Source organism: Thamnophis sirtalis, unplaced genomic scaffold, assembly GCF_051295495.1.
Source record: "Thamnophis sirtalis isolate CommonGarterSnake01/CBP01778 unplaced genomic scaffold, rThaSir2_p1.2 scaffold_15, whole genome shotgun sequence".
NCBI classification, from domain to species: Eukaryota; Metazoa; Chordata; class Lepidosauria; order Squamata; family Natricidae; genus Thamnophis; species Thamnophis sirtalis.
Window position 1 is genome coordinate 37,315,971 of NW_028261395.1, and position 20,701 is coordinate 37,336,671.

General features: G+C 46.7%; 1 protein-coding gene across 2 annotated transcripts in view; it reads left to right on the forward strand.

Moving 5' to 3' along the window:
- CAPZB (capping actin protein of muscle Z-line subunit beta) overlaps positions 1-20,701 on the forward strand; it is a 57,020-nt gene that overhangs the window by 16,727 nt on the left and 19,592 nt on the right. For both annotated transcript variants that reach the window (XM_087701828.1, XM_087701829.1), the window contains exons 2-3: positions 9,631-9,720; positions 20,576-20,697. In XM_087701828.1, coding sequence (XP_087557954.1) covers positions 9,631-9,720; positions 20,576-20,697 — 212 coding nt within the window. The remainder of the gene's footprint in view (positions 1-9,630; positions 9,721-20,575; positions 20,698-20,701) is intronic.

Sequence of the window (20,701 nt, forward strand, 5' to 3'; positions counted from 1 at the left end):
TATTAAAAAAAATAAAACCAAAAAGCAGCTATTTATTTGAGTTCTAGATAAACATTTAGTTCAGAAGAGATTAGAATAGAACAGAGAAAGAATAGAATATAGAGAATACAATAGAAATAGAATTGGAAGGGACCTTGGAGGTCTTCTAGTCCAACCCCCTGCCTAGGCAGGAAACCCTACACTACTTAAGACAAACGGTTATCCAAAATCTTCTTTAAAACTTCCAGTGTTGGAGCATTCCCAACTTCTGGAGGCAAGTTGGTCCATTGGTTAATTGTTCTCACTGTCAGGAAATTTATCCTTAGTTCTAGGTTGCTTCTCTCCTTGATTAGTTTCCATCCATTGCTTCTTGTCCAGCCTTCAGGTGCCTTGGAGAATAGTTTGACTCCCTCTTCTTTGGAGCAACCCTGGGCCCTGAGATATTGGAAGACTGCTATCATGTCTCCCCTAGTCCTTCTTTTCATCAAACTGGACATACCCAGTTCCTACAACCGTTCTTTATATGTCAATATCATTTAGACAAAGTTGATCCCCTTATTCTCCACTCCAGAACCTTGGAGTTTGAAGTTCTTTGGTTCTCTTCTCCCACCCTCTGTGTTCCCACGAGGGGATTAGCATCATAGCTCAACTGCCCCCCTCCCACCCATAAAGACCAGGAGAGCATCGCTGCGCATAGCCAAATGCTACCATAGCAACTATGGCGTTGTCTGATGTCTTTCTTGCACGCTAAGATGGACTGACGGGGTGAAGCATAGCTTGCATTGTCCCTAGTGCGGATTCTTTTCCCAGCCTTGGTCACTTTACGAGGGGTGGACTTCAGTTCCCAGAATTCTTCAGCCCTCCCTTATTCCTGTTTCCTTTTCCTTCATTATATTCAATTGTTTCAATATTAAGTGTAATTCTTCCTTCCTAACATTTTTCCATTTTTTCCCTTATATTCTTTTCCATTTCAACATTGTCTTTGTTCCTTCCATTCTTTCTTCCTTCTTTCAATCCTTCCAATATTTTTTCCTTCATTCCCTTGTCTGTTTCAATATTAAGTACATTTCTTCCTTTCTTCCTATACTTTTTTCCATTTTCTTCCTTATATTCTTTTCCATTTCAACATTGTCTTCCTTTTTTCCTTCCTTCCTTCCTATACGTCTTTCCATTTTCTTCCTTATATTATCTTTTGTTTCAACAGTCTTTGTTTCTTTCTTTCTTCCTTCCTTCCCTTCCTATACTTCTTCTTTCATTCATTATATTTTCTTTTCCATTTCAATATTAAGTGTAATTCTTTGTTCCTCCTTCCTTCTTTCAATCCTTCCAATACTTTTTCCTTCATTCTCTTTTCCTTCAATATTAAGTGCAATTCCTTCCTTCCTTCCTTCCTTCCTAAGTTATTTCCATTTTCTTCCTTATATAATATTTTCTGTTTCAACATAAAGTGCCTTCCTTCCTTCCCTCCCTCCCATCCCTTTCTTTATGTTTTCTTCATGCTTTCTTTTCTTTTTCCTCTGCTCTTTTTAAATCCCCCCCCTTCTTCTCCTCCTCTACATTTAGGTTGGATTAGTTTGTACAATGGTCATCAAACTTCTGAAGTAAAAATAAATAAATAAATCATATTTAAGAAGAAGAAGAAAAAGGAAGACGTTTTTAGTTAAGTCAAACGTTTTAATAAAAGTTTCATCTTTTAAGATTCGTCCAACACATCCAATTGTAACCTTAACAGTAAAGAATATCACCCCAACTGCTAAAGGTTCAACCAGTCTGAGAACCATTGAAAAGACAACAGTGCAAAATCCAAAAGACACAACTTCCTCACCGCCATTGCTTTGGTACCAAATCTTTGAGGAAGGGGCTCCAGAAAGAAGGAGGAGGAGGAGGAGGAGGAGGAGGAGGAGGGAACCAAAGAGAGGCTTTTACCGAGTCTGCGCCCCACAGCCAGGACCGTCCTGGCGCCTCAAGCCGCGTTTCTTCCCCGCAAAGCCCTTCGGGCAACCCGAGAGTTCCTTTTGGCGCCAGAAGGGCTTTGCAGGAAGAAACGCCGCGTTTCTTCCTGCAAAGCCCTTCTGGCGTCAAGCGGAACTCTCGGGTTGCCCGAAGGGCTTTGCGGGGAAGAAACGCGGCTTGAGGGGCGCAAGGACAGTCCTGGCTGTGGGGCGCAGACTCGGTAAAAGCTCTCTTTAGTTCCTTCCTCCTCCCCCTCCTTCCACAGTCTGAGTGATGCTGCCGCCAGGCTGAGAGCTGCCGCTGAAACAAGTTTGGGAAGGTCCTTTGCGGGCGGCCAGTTCTAGCCGCCTGCAAAGGACTCCTCCACGTTTGCTTTGAAAGAAACCTCTGCGCGGGAGTTAGAAACCTCTGCGCGGGGGTTTCTTGCCATGTGCGCGGCCGCGCGGCCGCGCACCTTAGAGGGAACAGTGGTTCTAGGTTGCTTGTCTCCTGGATTAGTTTCCACCCATTGCTTCTTGTCCTGCCTTCAGGTGTTTTGGAGAATAGCTTGACTCCCTCTTCTTTGGGGCAGCCCCTGAGAGATCGGAAGACTGCTATTGTGTCTCCCCTAGTCCTTCTTTTCATTCAACTAGACATACCCAGTCCCTGCAACCGTCCTTTAAATGTCCCCTCTCATACAAATCCTGGGGGCAGGCATGCCTTCCTATTTTCTGACCTTCCCCCTCTCTGATCCTCCTCAACGGATCCCCTTCACCCTCCGGGCCCTGCTTTCTTCCCACGTCCATCCTCTTGATCCCTCTTCCAATCTGCCTCTTTAAAAAAACTAGAAAGGTTCAGAGGCTTCCGTGGCAGCTTAATGGGGCTCTAACAAGAAAATATCTACTTTGCTTATTTTGATGGGGTGTTTCCGTTCTACAGGCGGCAGAGGCGGCCTCCCTTTGAAGGAATCCACGGGGCAGATCGGTGTCCATGGGACGCCTTTCAAAAGAGCCCCCCACCCCCCAAATGAAGTGGGTCCCGTCGTGAGAGGGCCGGGGCCCGGCTGCGCTGCTATGCCGAAACAAAGGAGAGGGTGCAGAGAGGTCTTGCCTTGAACCAAAAACAAAAACCCCTCCTCAAAGCATCTTTGCAGGAGATGCTTTAATAAATTAAAGATGCTTTATCTTGGCTAATGTTCACAGTTAAAACTCCACACTTCAGATCTCTCCGTTCCCGGGGCGACTGGAATGGCAACAAAAGATTTATTTTGAACTTTGCTCCTGCTTCTGGAGCAAAGATGGGCTGGGTGGAAGTTTGCCAGGCACAAATCAGTCCCCAAATTAGGATCAGAAGCCCCCAGTTGCCTGTTGGTCTGCAAAGAAGCTGCCACTCTGGTTATTTTTCGTTCCACAAATGGCCCAGATTTTCCTTCCTCCGTACCGTCTTTTAGGACAAGGCATCCAGTTAAGTTGGTTTTGATCAGGGTGGGTTTGATTTAAATCAAGTCAATTTAAGTCACGATTTAAATCACGATTTAAATCATAATTTTTTTAAGTGCAGCTATCGTCTCTGTCCTTCCTCTGACCCGCTGTTGACTCACCGTCCGTCCGTCCCAGTCACTTTAATGGGACAGCTGGTGATGCGGCAGAGACACAACAAGGTGAGGGGTGTGGTGGGCATCAGGTGAGTGGATGCCCGCTAACGGACTCTGCCATGATGAATCTGAAATTTCAGGCGCTCTTTAAATGTAAGGACTCGTTCTTTGCTGGTAATTAGAATCTTTAATATGATTATTTACAAACAAAATGAAGGTTTCCTATGTAGCTTGCAGAGCTGGGATTCATTGAAGGAATTGACCAAAAATGTAAATATTGCAGAACACACAGCCTCATGCTACATAACTAAGCTCCATTGCATGCCGAATAAACTAAATTATGAATGTAAGTTAAATAGAAAACTATCTTTAGGTAGATTTATTTGACTCTGAAAGCAGTTTATTAAAATAAATAAAAAAAATAAAAAATAAAGAAAATCCAATTTAAAACCAAAAAAATCAGGTTTAAATTTTTAAAAATCCGTTTTTTAAAAAAATATTATTTTTATTTGATTTTTATCCACCTGGTTTTGACAGACGAAGCTCAAAAAATGCATGGTACACTTAAAAAAAAAAGTTAAGAATTGGTAAGCGATTCAGGCTTGGAGGTAAAAAAACAGAGCGGGAAAGATTGCCTAATTTTTTTAAAAAAATTTCTCATCTCTAACATGACCGCCCTATCTAGTACGATGCATCGTCTTAATATCTTAAATCACAAATGAGAGTCATTTTAAATTGCATTTACAATTCAAATGTTATCAGAGAGATGCTTTATTATTCCTCTCTGTTTTTTCTTATTTATGGTCCTTTCATTCCCCACCCCCACCCCGGGGAAGGAGAAAGGGGATCCTGAAATCTCCCACCTTTACCCAAACTTTTTGCTTGGAGAAATGCTGGAAGTACTGTATTTTTGGACTATAAGATGCACTGGAGTATAAGACGCACCAAGGTTTGGTGGGCGAGAGTGGGCGGCATACAAACCCTATAAATAAATAAATAAATAAATAAATAAATAAATAAATAATAAATAAATAAATAAATAAATAAATAAATAAATAAACAAACGACAAAAATACATACATACATACATAATACATACATACATACATATATACATATTTGCACTCTGCAGACCTCCCAAGCAGCCCGTTTTTTGCAAAAACGGACCCATTTTTTTTCCAAAAAGGGGGCACAAATAGCCTTTAGGAGCCTTGCAGAGTGCTCCTGGAGGCTGCCCCCCCCCCAAATGAGCAAAAAAATAGTGCAATTTTTGCTCATTTCTGCCCTCCCCAGCCCCCAGGAGCACCCTGTAAGCCTTCTAAAGGCTATGCATGGCGATTTTGGTGAAGGATATATGGTTTCGGGAGGCCCAAAATGCTGTATTCAGTGTGTAAAACGCACCCAGATTTTCAGCCTCTTTTTTGAGGGGGAAAGGTCCGTCTTATACTCCGAAAAATACGGTATATTAAAAAAATAACCAAACCAAAATAGCTTCAGTGTTGCTCATTTCTTGTCTCTCAGCCTCTTGAAAGTCAGTTACTCCCTCATCTTAACGATTGTCATTTCTGTACGATTTGGTGCCGAGGAACCCAAAATATGATTTTCTCACATTTCTTTTTAAAAGCATCTTGGTCGTCTGGCCTTTGCTATGAGGCAGGGAAGAAAGAATATTAGCCAGTCTGGGGCCATTTGATGCCAGAATGCTTTCCTGCTTTTTGCCTGCTTCTTAAAGATCAATTGACAGTGTAGAAATTTCCCCGATTGCTCTTGACGGTTCCTGGAAACGAGCCCAGGGTGACAGAACGTAAATCTTGGAAAAGATGGGTAATATTTCCAGTTTAAGCCCAGTTCCTGAGTTCTAGCAAAATACTGAACGAAGCAGCTGGTGAGACAGTCCTTTTCCCTCTTCCCAACTCCTTAAAACCTTTCCAGCTGGCCCTGCTGGGGTGGTCGTTCCCACGATCCCGGGGTTGAACACCCGACATCACAACTGTAGATCCAGCATGTGGAAAGCGAAGCGGGACGCAGCGGCCCTCTCTGGACCCCACAGAGCTGCATCTCTGTGGGGCAACGTAAAAAACAGCGTTTTTACAGGTGGTCCTCAACTTAACAACTGCAACTGAGCCCAGGATTTCCACTGTTGAGTGAGACAGTTGTTGACGGCGAGTTTCGCCCCACTTTGCCACGTTTGCGAGGAAGTGAATCCCTGCAGTTGTTAAATTAGTAACGGGGTTGTTAAGCGAATCCGGATTCCCCATTGACTTTGCTTGTTAGGTAGTCGCAAAAACAGGGGGTCAGGTGACACTCCCCACCCCCAGGACACTGCCTCCGTCATGAGGACGAGTCAGTTCTCAAGTTGTCCGAGTGTAAATCGTGTGCAGCGGTCACCGGTGTGAAAAATGGTCCCGACTCACTTTTTTTTAGTGTTGTAACTTCAAACAGTCACTAAATGAACTGTTGTAAGTCGAGGACTGCCTATACTTGAGGAGAACTGAAAGACAACGGGATGAGAGAGACGAAGCAGAGGTCTCCCAATCCAAGTCCTCCTTATAGAAGGTTCCTTGCTTAGTGCTTTCCGAGGTTAGTTGATGTTAACTAGTTACCTGAACAAATAGCAATAGCACTTAGACTTGTATACCACTTCACAGTGCTTTACATCCCTTGCTTCTTGTCCTGCCCTCAGGGGCTTGACTCCCTCTTCTTTGGGGCAGCCCCTGAGATATCGGAACACTGCTATCCTGTCTCCCCTAATCCTTCTTTGCATTCAACTAGACATACCCAGTTCCTGCAACCATTCTTCATATGTTTTAGCCTCCACTCCCCTCATCATCTTTGTTGCTCTTCTCTGCACTCTTTCTAGAGTCTCCACATCTTTTCTACATCGTGGCGACCAAAACTGGATGCCGTATTCCAAGTGTGGCTTTACCAAGGCCTTATAAAGTGGCATTAAGACTTCACATGATCTTAATTCTATCCCTCTGTTTCTGCAGCCTAAAACTGTGTTGGCTTTTTTGACAGCTGCTGCACATGGCTGGCTCCTATTTAAATGGCTTCCCACTAGGACTCCAAAGTCCCTCTCACAGTTACTACAGTTGCACAGTTAGATAGTGCCCAATATTCAAGTTTGTCAAGATCCTTCTATATCTTAAGCCTTCTGTATCTTAAGCCTATAGGTTCGTCATCACTGGTATAGGGTCCCCTGCTTCAGCTAGAAGGCCCCTTCCAGCTCTATTCTGACTGAGCTATTGTTAGGAATATAATCTAACGGTTGGGTTGCCAATATATAAATCATATAGCAATGCTGTACCTGTTTCTTTAAATCATATTGTAAAATGTGATTGGTTGCTGTTTCCTCAATCAGCCATAAGAGGGAGCCAGAATGACTGTTAGCTCTCTGTTAGATGCTGGGCGGATCTGATCTGAGTGTTTTGGAAGCTGGCTGTTAGAAAGGGCCGTGAGCTATTGTAAGTTTTGCAACTGCTAGCAAACTTTGAGTACTGAACTGATTATATGATACTGGACTATGTTATTTGGATTATCCCTTAACTGAAAGACATTGATGACTGACTGTCTTATCCGTGTATGACTTGGACTGTTTGATGGACTCTGATACCTCTATTTCCATGAAAGTAAAAGCCTATTTAAACTGCAGTGCCTCTGTATGCTGGTTTGTGTGTTCTCCAACACAACTCTCACAACGCTTCTCTGAGCGCACTCGCTCCCCGCTTACCTAATAGCTATGAACATTTGAATCCACCAGGCCTGGCCTTCAACACCGCGGAGGCTCCCGCAGGCTTTGGAGCTGTCGAAATGGAAACCCGTAACCTTCAAGAGACAAACCAGTGCTTGTGTGTGTGTGTGTGTGTGAGAGAGAGAGGGAGGGAGGGAGGCAGGGAGAGAGAGAGAGAGAGAGAGAGGGCGCGAGAGCGCTACAGGCCCCCCTTTTCTGCCATGGAGGTATCCGGTGGTCTGTTTGCGGGGAGCTCTAGTGGTGCCCTGCAGAGACTGGGTAACCTCTGAAGAATGTCTGCCGAAAGGTTGGCTCCAGACGTGTGGTGGATAGCTGCCATTTGTGGCTGCTGTGGAACAGGAAATCTGGAAAGCATTTGCTAATGAGGGACCGTGCCCGGAGAGTCTGCAATGCCTTACAGTAACAGCACTGCAGGCAGCAGATTCTTTATTTTTGCATCTTGTCAGCCGGGCTCTTCTGACAGGGTGGATTTGATTTAAATCAGCTCGATTTAAATCGTATTTTTTTTTTCTTTTTTAAAGAGCAGCTGTCATCTCTGCCCCGCTCCTCCTCTGGCCCACTGTTGACTCGCAGGCGGTCCCAATATTGCAGAATATATACAGCCTCGTGCTACATAACTAAGCTCCATTTCATGCTGAACAATAACTAAATTATTAATGCATCTTAAATAGGAAACTATCTTTAGGTAGATTTCTTCTTTTACTCCAAAACCATTTTATTAAAATAAATTTATGAAAAAGAAATCCAATTTGATTTTCTTTAAAAATCCAATTTATTTTTATTTATTTTTTTAAAAAAAACTATTGATTTTTATCCACCCTGTGTTCTGGACACCGAAAGGGGGAGGGAGAGAAATTCCAGCCCCTTCAGGGTGGGGGGGGGGGAGAAGGAGCATTGCGACGTCAAACACAAGTTGTCCTCTCTCTCGATGGGCAATTTAGTCCCCGGGAAAAAATCTTTTTTTGTCCTCTATTATTTTATCTGCACTTTCTGGCTTTGCCTTGGAGTCGGGTGGTGGAGGAAGAACGAAAGTACAGAGAATGAAGCCCACCTGCAAAGCGGTGCCCATCACTTTCTCTTCCATCTTTGTTGGGGCAATTAAGAAGGTTTGGTTGCTGGGTGGGAATCGGGGTGATGGGGGTAAGACCGCTCGATGCTGAATTTGCAAGGTTGTTTGCGGGGGGGCCTTCTGAGGACAGATGTCCCCTTAATCCTGTTGTGGCCTGCCAGTAAAGCTGGCAGCAGAGTCGGACAATGAGGACGTTGGGGAGGAACATGGGCCAGTCCTGGAGGCTGGGGAAGGCTCGGGCTCTGCATTGGAGGCAGAGAGGGCGGCTAGGCCATCCGGCAGTTCTTGGCTGCCTTTGGAGCTAGACAGCAGTGAGGCAGAGGAACAGCTGGAGCCTGTTCCCAGTGTGCGCAGGCGCAGAGCTGCCAGAAGAAAAGAACAACTCAGAAACCAGGATCGACTTGGGAGTAAAGTCGCAGGTGGAAGGTGATTGGTCCCTCCCATAGGAAGTAAAAGAGGATCGAAAGGGGAGGGAGCTTTTTCAGGAAACAATTCGTTTGTTAGTTTGTTTCAGGAGTGTGAAGATCTGTCCATGAATTTCAGAGACTCTGTGCCAAGTCTTTCCTTGCATAGTACCTCAGTTGGGAAAATATTTACATGGCAGCTTTCCAAGCTAGATAAGGTCTGTGGTCGTAACTTCACCTTTGAAAGACTGTTTGCCAGGCCTTTGCTGAATGTGAATGGAAGGAATTCACATTTGCTTAATAAAAGGGGATTTGTCGGGATTAGGAATCTGTTTCGTGCTTTTTTGGGAAGTCTAGGTCCATCATGTACATTGGTTGAATCTCCACTTGGCACAGAGATTGGCACAGAGTCAACCACTGTTGACTTCCTCCCAGGACTGATGGACTTTGTCATCCGTGTGCCCAAAGGGGGCACAACATATTGCCAGAACCCTGGCTTTGCAAACTCAAGGGCCCCTTTTCCACCCCAGCATCTGTCTGACGTCTAGGTTGACCTAGAGGTGGAGATTTTGTCTCACATGTGAGTTCGATCTGAGGCAGATATTTCTCTCCCCCCTCCTCTCTCTCTCGACATAATGCAAATATAGTTGCTGAACAAAACTCCGCATTGGCGACAGGAAGGGCATCTGGCCATTAAAACACACTTCTAGTTCCATTCAGTTGCTTAGACTCTACCGTGCAAGGGGTTATGGAGGCGTTAAAAGAAGATGATGACCTGCCTGATTATGAGATCAGCCCCCCACCCCCCCAAAAAAATCGGTCAGCCAGTCCTCAAATTGAATTTATGTTTGCTAAATCTGTTGTACGTCACTTTTTCCTTTTTCTCCCTTTTTCTCCGCAGAGTGAACAGCAGCTGGACTGTGCCTTGGATTTGATGAGGCGTCTTCCTCCCCAGCAGATAGAGAAAAACCTCAGTGACCTGATTGATTTGGTGAGTAGGCGTGCATCGAGCGCACATTAGGCCCTTTCCTATTTTGCACAAGCTGCTGGAGATTTGATAGATCTCAAAGATTCCTCCCACCTCTTGCCCTGCTTGGGTTGGAGAATGAGGTTGTGGTTGTCTTGGCTCTGTTGGTTTGTTTACATTTCTGTGATGACCCGGGGCCCGGCACAGATGCAACACAGGCAGCTGGCAGGTCAAACCGCCCCTTTTATTGCTCCAAATTTCCCCAAACGCTCCCACGTTTCTGGCAAGTCCCAGAGCAAAGTGAGATCTCTCTCTCTCTCTCTCTCTCTCTCTCTCTCTCTCTCTCTCTCTCTCTCTCTCTCTCTCTCTCTCCCTCCCTCCCTCCCTCCCTCCCTCCCTCCCTCCCTCTCCCTCCCTCCCTCTCTCTCTCCCTCCCTCTCTCTCTCTCTCTCTCACACACACACACACACACACACACACACCCCTTTAGCAGCCTCTGGCTTCAAGTAGTCTAGCACAATGGCTTCAAAGCAAGAAATCCAGCAGGGCAAGTGAGAGGAGTCCAGGAAGCAAAGGAGCAAGGCAAGTACCGTATTTTTCGGAGTATAAGACGCATCGTTTTCCCTCAAAAAAGAAGCTGAAAATCTGGGTGCATCTTATACACTGAATACAGCATTTTTGGCCTACCGAACCCACGCCCCCCCTTCATCAAAATGGCCGTGCATAGCTTTTAGGAGGCTTTCAGAGTGCTCCTGGGGGCTGGGGAAGGCAGAAATGAGCAAAAAAATGGGCCGTTTTTTGCTCCATTTTCACCCCCCCCAAGCCCTCAGGAGCACTCTATAAGCCTCCTAAAGGCTATCTATGCCCCCCTTTTTTTTTTTGACAAAAAACGGGCCCGTTTTTGTGAAAAACGGGCCATTTTGGGAGGTTTGCAGAGTGCAAAAAATATTTTTTTAAATTTGCCTCTTCAAAACCTTGGTGCGTCTTATACTCCGGTTGCGTCTTATACTTTGGAAAATATGGTAATCCAAAAATAATGCAAGGAATCCAGGAAAGTTCAAATGGTCGGCATTCAACACTCCAGCAATTCAGAGTTTGTTCCTTGACAAACACCCCTCCCCACAGCGTCTCCTTAAGTCTCAGTCCCCAGGTGTGCCTTGTGAAGAGGGGCGGGGCGCTCTCTTCCTGAGTAGCCGGGGTGGCCTGCGCTGTTCTTGCCTTCTCTCTACACTCTCTGCTCGCGGATCAGGAGTGGGTGGTCCTTGCTCATCGCCTGGGCTCTGTCTCTCTCATGTTCATTGCTTAGCCTCTCTTGGTCATCCCGCCCCTGTTACTCCCTGCCTACAAGCCGTCCCAATCCTGAAAGTCCCCAGCTTGACTGGTCCTCCTCCTCCCCATTTTCCTCCCAAGCCAACGAAGCCTCCCCCTCGATCTCCGTCGCTCCTGTTCTGGCTCGCCTTCCTCCGCGGATTGAAGCTCCGACGGAGGCATGACAATTTCATCTTCCTGGGGTCTCTGCTCCCCGGAAGAATTCAAAACCCAGTGTGGGACCCCCCATTCCATTTGAGTGACCCGCCTTTGAGGTGGGGGGCCCTCGAAGCTGCCACCTGCAAAGGCCCTCCCAAAGCCCACCTTTCGTTATTTCTTTCTGCTTAACTAAGGAAGGCATGCAGAATCGATCGCTCTGGATTTCTGGCTGTTTCTTTTTTTTTTTGTAACACCGGTTTTACCCGTCTGAGCGGCGCCACCGCCATGCCGGCCTTGCATCTCTCCACTCTTCCCAGTTTCAGGAAGGCCACTGAAGGTCATCCAAGCGAAAGAAACCAGCTCCTTTCTCTGGGACCTCAAAGGCCAAGCTTTATGTCTCCCACTCAGCGCTGGGCTCTGTGGTCCCCGGAGTTCTTTGGGGCAGCTGCCGACAGCCCCTGCCAGATGCGATTTGTGCTGACCGAGGAGAAGGCCTAACTTGAACATGAAACGCAAAGGGCAGCCGAGGCAGGCAGCCAGGCAGGCCGGGGTCCTTTCTGGGTCAGCGCCCCTTCCCCAAAACCCCTGGTGGGTGACCATCCTCTCGCCCATTATAGCCCAGCTGTCCTCTGCGGGCTTTCACGGGCCGCTAAGTTTGCAATTAGAGTTCATTAGCGCTCTTGTCAGTCAAAGGGTCTCTCTGAAGCCCTGCCTGGAAATAGGACGGTGCGTGCTGGTCTCCTCAACTCGGAGAGGACCGCTTAATGATTGCTCAGCAGGCAGCTTGGCGGAAGAATTTAGAAAGTGGGGCTGCGGGACCTTTAGAGAGAGAAATGAGAGAGCACACTCCCTGCTAGTGGAAAGCATTGGAAATGGCAGGCACTCCTGAAGCAACATTTTGTCCTGGCTATGTAGATTCATGCCCTGTGTGACTGAGGCACGCACACAGAATTTATTGTTATTCTCTCTCTCCCTCCCTCTCCCTCCCTCTCTCTCTCTCTCTCTCTCTCCCTCCCTCCCTCCCTCCCTCCCTCCCTCCCTCCCTCCCTCCCTCCGTGTGTGTGTGTGTGTGTGTGTGTGTGTGTGTGTGTAAAGGACAGCATTGTAATTTGGCTGTGGTTTGTGTAAATAAGAAGGGAAAAGGACAGGAAGCTGACCATTGAGCGCAGAAGCATTCAGGACCTTGGTCTGTATGCAGGCCACTAATTTTCCTCCCCTGCAGCTCAGGAGCCTAAGCCGTTGGCTGTGGCTCTTGCAAATAATACAGAATAACAGAGTTATTCTGTTTTCCGACAGATGACAGTCCAGTCTCTTCTTGAAAGCTTTAGCCCAGATTTAACAGATTAACAGAATTGGAAGGGACCTTATAGGTCATCTAGTCCAGTGTTTCTCAACCTTAGCGACTTTAAGTCCTATGGACTTCAACTCCCAGAATTCCCCAGCCAGCTCTGCTGGCTGGGGGGTTCTGGGAGTTGAAATCCACAGGACTTAAAGTCGCCAAGGTTGGGAAACACTGATCTAGTCCAACCCCTCCACCCAAGCAGGAGACCCTACACGGTTTCTGACAGGTGGCAGTCCAGTCTCTTTCTGAAAGCTTCCAGGGATGAAACTCCCACAACTTCCGAAGGCAACTTCTGTTCCATGGGTTGATTGCTCTCATGGTCAGAAAAATGTCTCCTTATTTCCTGGTTGAATCTATCCTGGATCAGTTTCCATCTATTATTCTTTGTCTGGCCTTCAGGTGCTTTGGAGAATAGGGTAACCCCCCCTCCTCTCTGTGGCAGCCCCTCAAATATTGGAAGACTGCTCTCAAGTCACCCCTGGTCCTTCTCTTCACTAGACTAGCCATGCCCAGATCCTGCAACCGTTCTTTGTATCTTTTAGCCTCCAGTCCCCTGATCCTCTTGGTTGCTCTTCTCTGCACACTTTCCAGAGTCTCAACATCTTTTCTATAGTATGGTGACCAAAATTGGATGCAGTTCTCTAGGTGTGGTCTTGCTAGGGCTTTATAGAGTGGTATTAGTACTTCCCTTGATCTTGTAACTTTGTCCCAAGAAACAGCCTTGTATCTCTGTAAAATCCAGCTTTTTAAACCCTAACCCTGGATCATCATGTTCTAGGTTTCAGCACCTCAAATGGCAAGAGATGGCAGCCGGCTGGCTGGCAGATTTTTTTTTTAAAGGCCTTGGTAATATCTGCTGTTTTTTTTTCTGAGTGACCTTCTGAATGGGGCAGTTGCCGTGTCCCAAATGCTGGAGCAACCGTGCAGGGTCTCCAAATTTGGGGTCCTCAGCTGAAACGAGGGCCTTGGCCAAAATTAACTTCACCTCCCTCAGCGCAAGCCAGTTTTCCGCCTGGCTGTAAAAGGGAAAGTCTCAGATTACCACCAAGCCATTAATCTTAGGCCCTCTTAGTACAAAGGGATCCAGACAAGGCTGAGTTATATATTGGAACAGAAGCCACCTTTCTAAAAACAAAATAAATAAAATAAAAATAAAATAATGGAGCTGGAGAGCTTCCCTGAGACCGTTCCACCGGATCTTTTTGGATCTGCAACAAGACAGATCAGCCTCTAAATCTCTCTCCCTCCCAGCTGGCAAAAACTAAGCACATATTTTTACAGTCGGTTCCAACCAGCCAGCGGGAAAGAATGCGGGCAGCTCGCCCTTTGCATTCATGGCCGAAAGGTGAGCTGCGGGTTAAACACCGAACTGATGTTGCAAGCCTCGGAATAATTCTGCGCGAGAACGGGCTGAAGAGGCGCCGTTTTTCGAGACCACCCTTTCTTTTTCTGGCGGTTCTGTTCGGTCTGAGCGAGGGCCGGGCATTCGGAATGGATGTTGGGAGGCTGCCTGCCCGTGGGAGGCCGTCATGGAAGATCAGACGGATCTACCGTGTTTCCCCGAAAATAAAACCGGGTATTATTTTCTTTTGACCCCCCCCCCCTTGAAATAAGCGCTTGGCCTTATTCTCGGGGAGGTCATATTATTGTTGAGGCGCAGGAGGTGGCGAGCGTGGTCACCTAGTGGCTGCTGCTGTGCTGCAATATTTTTGAGGAGGGCTTATTTTTGGGGAAGCGGCTTATTTTTAGCGCATGCGCTCCAAAGCCTGATTGGGCTTCTTATCCAGGGAGGTCTTATTTTCAGGAAAACAGGATACTCTGCCTCTTAGATCAAGGGAGCATGGAAAACCATTTTCTGCGGATCCCATAAGCGTCTGAAGTTTTCATCCTGTGGCGCGTAATTGTGCGATTCTCGTCTTGGGGCCTTTTTTTTGCTAAATATTGCCTCTCATCCTCTTCAAAGATCTCAGATACAACAGATGGCTTGTTCTACTTTGATGGTCTGAAGCAGTGTTTCTCAACCTTGGCCACTTGAAGATGTCTGGACTTCAACTCCCAGAATTCCCCAGCCAGCGAATGCTGGCTGGGGAATTCTGGGAGTTGAAGTCCAGACATCTTCAAGTGGCCAAGGTTGAGAAACACTGATCTGAAGAACAACCGAAGGCCACCTACTTCCTTGGCTCTTCTGCAGTTCTTGTCAACCCAGATTCAATTCTCTGGGCTTGAGGGTTCTGTGGTTTTCTCTCTGGGGCGCGGCGGGGACTACATTGCCCATATCAGCCTAAATGAAAAACCAGAGATCCCAGAAGCGTATCTCCAATCTCTCCCCCTGGGGAGCCCTGAAAAACAAGTTCCCACAGCCAGCTGTCATCCCCAAGACCTGGTTTGACACACATCTCGTCTTGATCCCTGCAATTTCCCTGAATATTAACTCATCCAATTGGCCTTTAGAGCAGGAAGCGAAGGCTCGGCCAGCTGCTCGGGAAAGGTGTTGGGTTTCGGACTGTACACAGGTGGCTGCTTGTCTTGCTGGCCGGAGAGAGGGCTCGGTTTTTAATTAAAACTATTTTCCCGATACCTGGTTCGTTAACTCCAGCTAGCGTAGTCTGGCCAGTGGGACAAAGAGACTCTTGTTAGGCATCGCGGGCTCATTTTCTTTTTCTTTTCTTTTCAATTTGTCTTCTTTTTTGCCTATGGTTGACTTCCCTGCCCCTTCAGGCATAGCTCTTCTTTTGTAGGCCCGTCCCATAATAGTGGTTCCATTCATCTTCAGAAAGCCCGGGCCTTTACGGGAAGGTGGTCTCAGGTTTTGAGGTGGCAGAAGGCCAAGGTGAGCCTTCCTGAGCTGTGTTGTGGCCCGCCAGAGGCCAGCAGTGCTGGCAGCAGATTCGGACAGTGAGGAGGTTGGGGAGGAAGATGGGCCAGTCCTGGAGTCTGGGGAAGGCTCTGTTTCGGAGGCAGAGAGTGGTCCAGGGCCGTCTGACAGTTATCAGCTGCCTTCAGAGTCAGACATCAGTGAGGCAGAAGAACTGGAGCCTGTTCCCAGTGTGTGCATGCATAGAGCTGCCAGATGAAGGGAACAGCTAAAGAACAGGAGTCGATTTGGGAGTAAGGCCACAGGTGGATGATGAATGGCCCCTCCCAGAAGAACTAAAAGAGAAGCAAAAGGGGAGTGGAGTTTGCAGGAGACAGTTAGCTTGCTTAATTGGTTTGTGACCCTCCAAGATGCCTTGCAACTTTTGCAGATATCAACCTGGCAGCTCCAAGCCAGATAAGGTCTGTGACTGCAAATCCTCCCTTGAAAGACTTCGCTAGATGTGAATGAGCAGAATTCACAGCAAATTAATAAAAGGTATTTTTTTGTCGGGACAAGGAGTTTTCTCTGTAGGGTTCATGAAATTGATCCGACAAGCAGGACAACTACGCCGGAAGTCTTTGTAGGTAGGCCCTCCCTGGCCTTTTGATTACCACTTCCGGAAGCATCATATTAATAGGAATACCTCGGACTAGCAAGAGCTTGTAAGTGTAATAAGTAGCTCATCCTCAAACAACTGTTTGGGGAGATTCTCATTCATCCAAGTCTTGGTTCTCCCAAAGATGCTTTTTTTTTGAAGAGGCAACTGGTTGACGTTTCGCTTCTCATCCAATTTTTTGGTCACCATACTATAAAAAAGATGTTGAGACTAGAATACAGAGACCAGGATGATTAGGGGACCGGAGGCTAAACTATGCGATGAACAGTTGCAGGAACTGGGCATGGGTAGTCTAGTGAAGAGAAGGACCAGGGGAGATACGATGGCATGTTCCAATATTTGAGGGGCTGCCACAGAGAGGAGGGGCTCAAGCTATTTTCCAAAGCACCTGAAGGCCGGACAAGGAACAATGGATGGAAACTGACCAAGGAGAGATTCAACCTGGAAATAAGGAGGAACTTTCTGACAGTGAGAAAGAACAATCAACCCCACAGAACAGAAGTTGCCTTCAAAAGTTGTGGGAGCTCCATCCCTGGAAGCTTTCAAGAAGAGACTGGGCTGCCATCGGTCAGAAATGGTGCACGGTCTTCTGCTTGGGCGGGGGGTTGGACTAGATGACCTATAAGGTCCCTTCCAACTCTGTTAATCTGTCTTTGCAGACAGCTGGTCATTGGCATTTGTTTATGCCCAGATAAACCTCCAAGTAGACTCAACGACTCTCTAAAAAGAATCCCAATGGCCAGCTGTCTGCAGGGAGTATCAATCCTTCCCTTCCCCACCATCCAGTCAGAGCTGAAGAAGCTTCTTGGAGGAGAAGCAAAGCATCTTCAAGGAAAAACCAGGAAATCCGGTTGCCTGGGGTGGGTGGGGGAGAAAGCACCTTTGGGACCTCAAGCCCGTTTCACCCGTTTCCAAATGCAACCTGAAGAAAGCGTATGTCCATGAAGACTCAATGAAAGTATCTTTTAAAGATATCTCCTTGGCTTTTATAGGAATAAGATGGAGATGCAGTATGTCTCGTTCCTTGCTTTCAGGTGATGCGGATGTGGCTTTTGACCAGGTGTCTTAGTTGTTTAGACATGCCAGGATTGTCTACTCAAACCTTTTCCCATCATCACCTACCAAGTCTTTTTTATTATTCTTACTAGCTGATAACCTGGAATTGCCCAGGTATTTATTTATACTAATCCTGTATTAGACAGGAAAAGGAATGAATTATATTTGTATTGTCAAGCCAAAGTAATGCTGGAACACACACACAAACTCACACGAACTTGAATCCAAAATGCACACTATCACTGTCAAAAGTACTGTGATTTGGCACTATAGATATCATTCATTCCTTTTTATTTCAGCGGGCCAGGCGTTTCAGAGTTACGCTGGAACACACACACATAGGCACACCCATCCACCCTGAGGGAGGTTAGGGGTGCCTACCCCCACAGTATTTATTTCCAGAGAGTAGGTCATCTGTGTACCAAGTCATTTCACCGGCCCAGGCGTTCTAGAGTTATGCTGGAACACACACACACACACACACCAAGGGGTGTTAGGGGTTTCTTACCCCCACAGTATTTGTTTCCAGAGTGTAAGCCATCTATGTACCAAGTTTGGTTGAAATTGCTCGGGGCGTTCCAGAGTTAGGCTGGAACATACATACATACATACATACATACATACATACATACATACATACATACATACATACATACATACAGTCTTTTTTATATATGATGAATGAACAAATGAATAAAAGGACAGGACGGGACAGGCTAGGACAGGAGAAGAAGATGATGATTATTCTTAAAGGAAGACCCCAGTATTGGATTTGGGATTTATTTATTTTTTTGACATCGAAATTAGTGTTTAGTTAACACGTCTCTTTTGCAAGCATGAGAGAGAATTACCTGAATAACTGACTACATTTTAGAGTTAGTAACTCAAGCCTTACCTATAAGTGACTTGCCTTTTGCTCTTTGGGCTGTGCATATGTTATTTCAGAAAGATTACCTTTTTTTTTTTAAGGTACAGGTAATTTCCTCCCCCCCCCCCTCTTCTTAACAACTTGCGATGGCTGGCAGGTTGCCCAGAAAGCTCATTAAAACTCCACCCTGAGCATGAGCTAGTGGAAAAAATTAAGCTGCCATTCACGGTCAGCTTATTCTCTTAGCAGTTCTTAGGTTTCCATTATAAATATTTACCATTTTTTAAAGGTTCTTACCCCCCTTCTAGGAATTGCTTTACAGCAAGTTTGGCAAGAAGAGGAGACTATACGGCACATCTGCAGACATGCCTACGGTTGAGCGGTGTAAGACCACACGAGTGTTGCCCCTTGTCTTGGTACACAACCCATCCCGTCCCCAAAGATGCTTTTTCAACTTCTCTTGGGGTTTTCTTCTTTGAGTTTCTCTTCTCATGCAAGAAGCTTCCCCAGTTCCCCAAAAACCAAGAAAGTCCTGTTTTTGCCTTTTGAAAAAGCACCTTTGGGACAACTGTGACCTGGATAATTGAGGAGCATCTCCAGAGACCCTAAGCCTAAGCCTAACCCTAACCCTAACTGTGTGTGGTTGCGCAGAAGAGGGGCGCAGCGGCAATGCGTTCCAATAGCTGCACATCAGCCTGTTGAGACTTAAACCTTATCCTCCCCTCCAGATGTTGAGAAGGCCACAGAATGGGGCCATTGGACTGCCGCGGGAAGGCGTTTCTTGGTGTTGGTCTCTTCCTGGCTTGTGGCTTATGCGCTCATGCTGACATTTTTTCGGACTGAGTGAGGGTAGTTTCTTTTTTTTTAAGGCAGCATTTTACACGAGAGGAGAGACAGAAGGGAGATTGGATCCTGAACGAAGCTGGTTTATCAGATATCCGAATGAATAGAATAGAATAGAGCTAGAAGGGACCTTGGAGGTCTTCCAGACCAACCCCTTGCTCAAGCACGGGACACTATCTCATTCCAAATAATTGGCTGTCTAGTTCTCTTAAAGAAAGGACTCGGTGGCTAAGACGCCGAGCTTGTCGATCAAAAGGTTGGCAGTTCAGCGGTTCGAATCCCTAGCGCCGTGTAACGGAGCGAGCTCCCGTTACTTGTCCCTGCTTCTGCCAACCTAGCAGTTTTTAAAAAATGCAGGTAGAAAAATAAGAATCACTTTTGGTGGGAAGGGAATATCGTTCTGTGCGCTTTTGGCATGTTGTCATGCCGGCCACATGACCACGGAGACATCTTCAGGCAGCGCTGGTTCTTCAGCTTTGAAACAGAGATGAGCACTGCCCCCTGGAGTTGGGGAAGACTAGCACATATGTGCGAGGGGAAACTTTACCTGTAGTCTCTTAAAAACCTCCAGTGTTGGACCACCCACAATTTCCGGAGGCAACTTCTGTTCCACTCGTTAATTGTCCTCACTGTTAGGAAGATTCTCCTAAAATCCAGGTTGCTTCTCTCTTTGTTTAATTTCTAACCATTGCTTCTTGTCCTGCCCTCTGGTGCTCTGGGGAATAATTTGATCCCCCTCTTCTTTGTGGCAGCCCCTCAAATACTGGAACACTGCTATCGTGTCACCCCCTAATCCTCCTTTTCTTTAAACTAGCCCAAACCTGCAGCCATTCTTCCTATGTTTTAGTCTCCAGGCCTTTGATCATCTTAGCTGATCATCTTCATTGAATGAAGGGCGATATCAGTGAAAAGGCTGAAGAGTCTATTCTCCCCTTGGTGGGAAAGTTTTATGAACGTGTGTATGAACTAAAAGCTGAGGGGGGCGGGTGGGGGGAAACAGCATTGCTCAAGCAGTCTTTTATGGAAAAATTGCCATTGGATAATCTCTCCCCTGCCCCATTAAAAGAAAACACATTTCATCTGCCTTTTGTCATCCCCTCAAAAGCGGGGAGATCAAAGCCAAACTCGAAACCTGGTTTAGATAAGAGCAGACCAGAATGGTAGCCTTAACCTCATCAAAAGGCCAACCCTGTCTATAGTGAGACACTCCGGGGTGGAGTGGTGTTTTTTTTTTTTTTAATCAAACCAGACTGTTTTTTCCCCTCCCACAAGTGTTCAGGAGGCTGACACCATAAAGACGAAGCAGATTGTCTTTCAAAACATCACAATAGGAGGGGAGGGGGATTTCTGAGGAAGGCCTGAATGGAGAAAGCGGGGTGGGTGGGGTGGGGGCTCTGCGGATCTCCTGCGTTGCTTTAGCTCAGGGGTGTCAAACTCGATTTCATTGAGGGCCGCATCAGGATTGTGTTTGACCTCGGGGTGGGGGGGCAGGGGTGGGTGTGGCCAGCTCGATCTCACTTGTGTTTGGGGGGGGGGCACCTGTGGCGGCCTGAGTGCTATGCCAGCAAAATGGGCTCCCGAGCTCCGTTTTCAGCTGCAACAGCCTCCTGCAGCCCTCTGCCAGCAAAAACGGAGCTCGGGGTAGCCGTGTATGGGGGAACCTGTGCCCTATTTTCGGCCACGATGGCCTCCTGCAACCCTCTGCCAGCAAAAGACTTTGCTGGAAAGGAATTCACTGTCAATTAAATAAAAGGGGTTTATAAGGACGAGGACTAGGCTTCGTGCTGCTGGGGAAGCCTCGGTCAGAACACTTTCCCTCCTCTTCCTCAGGTTCCCAGCCTTTGTGAAGACCTCCTGTCCTCTGTGGACCAGCCTCTGAAGATCGCTCGAGACAAAGTGGTCGGCAAGGACTACCTTCTGTGCGATTACAACCGGGATGGCGATTCCTACAGGTGA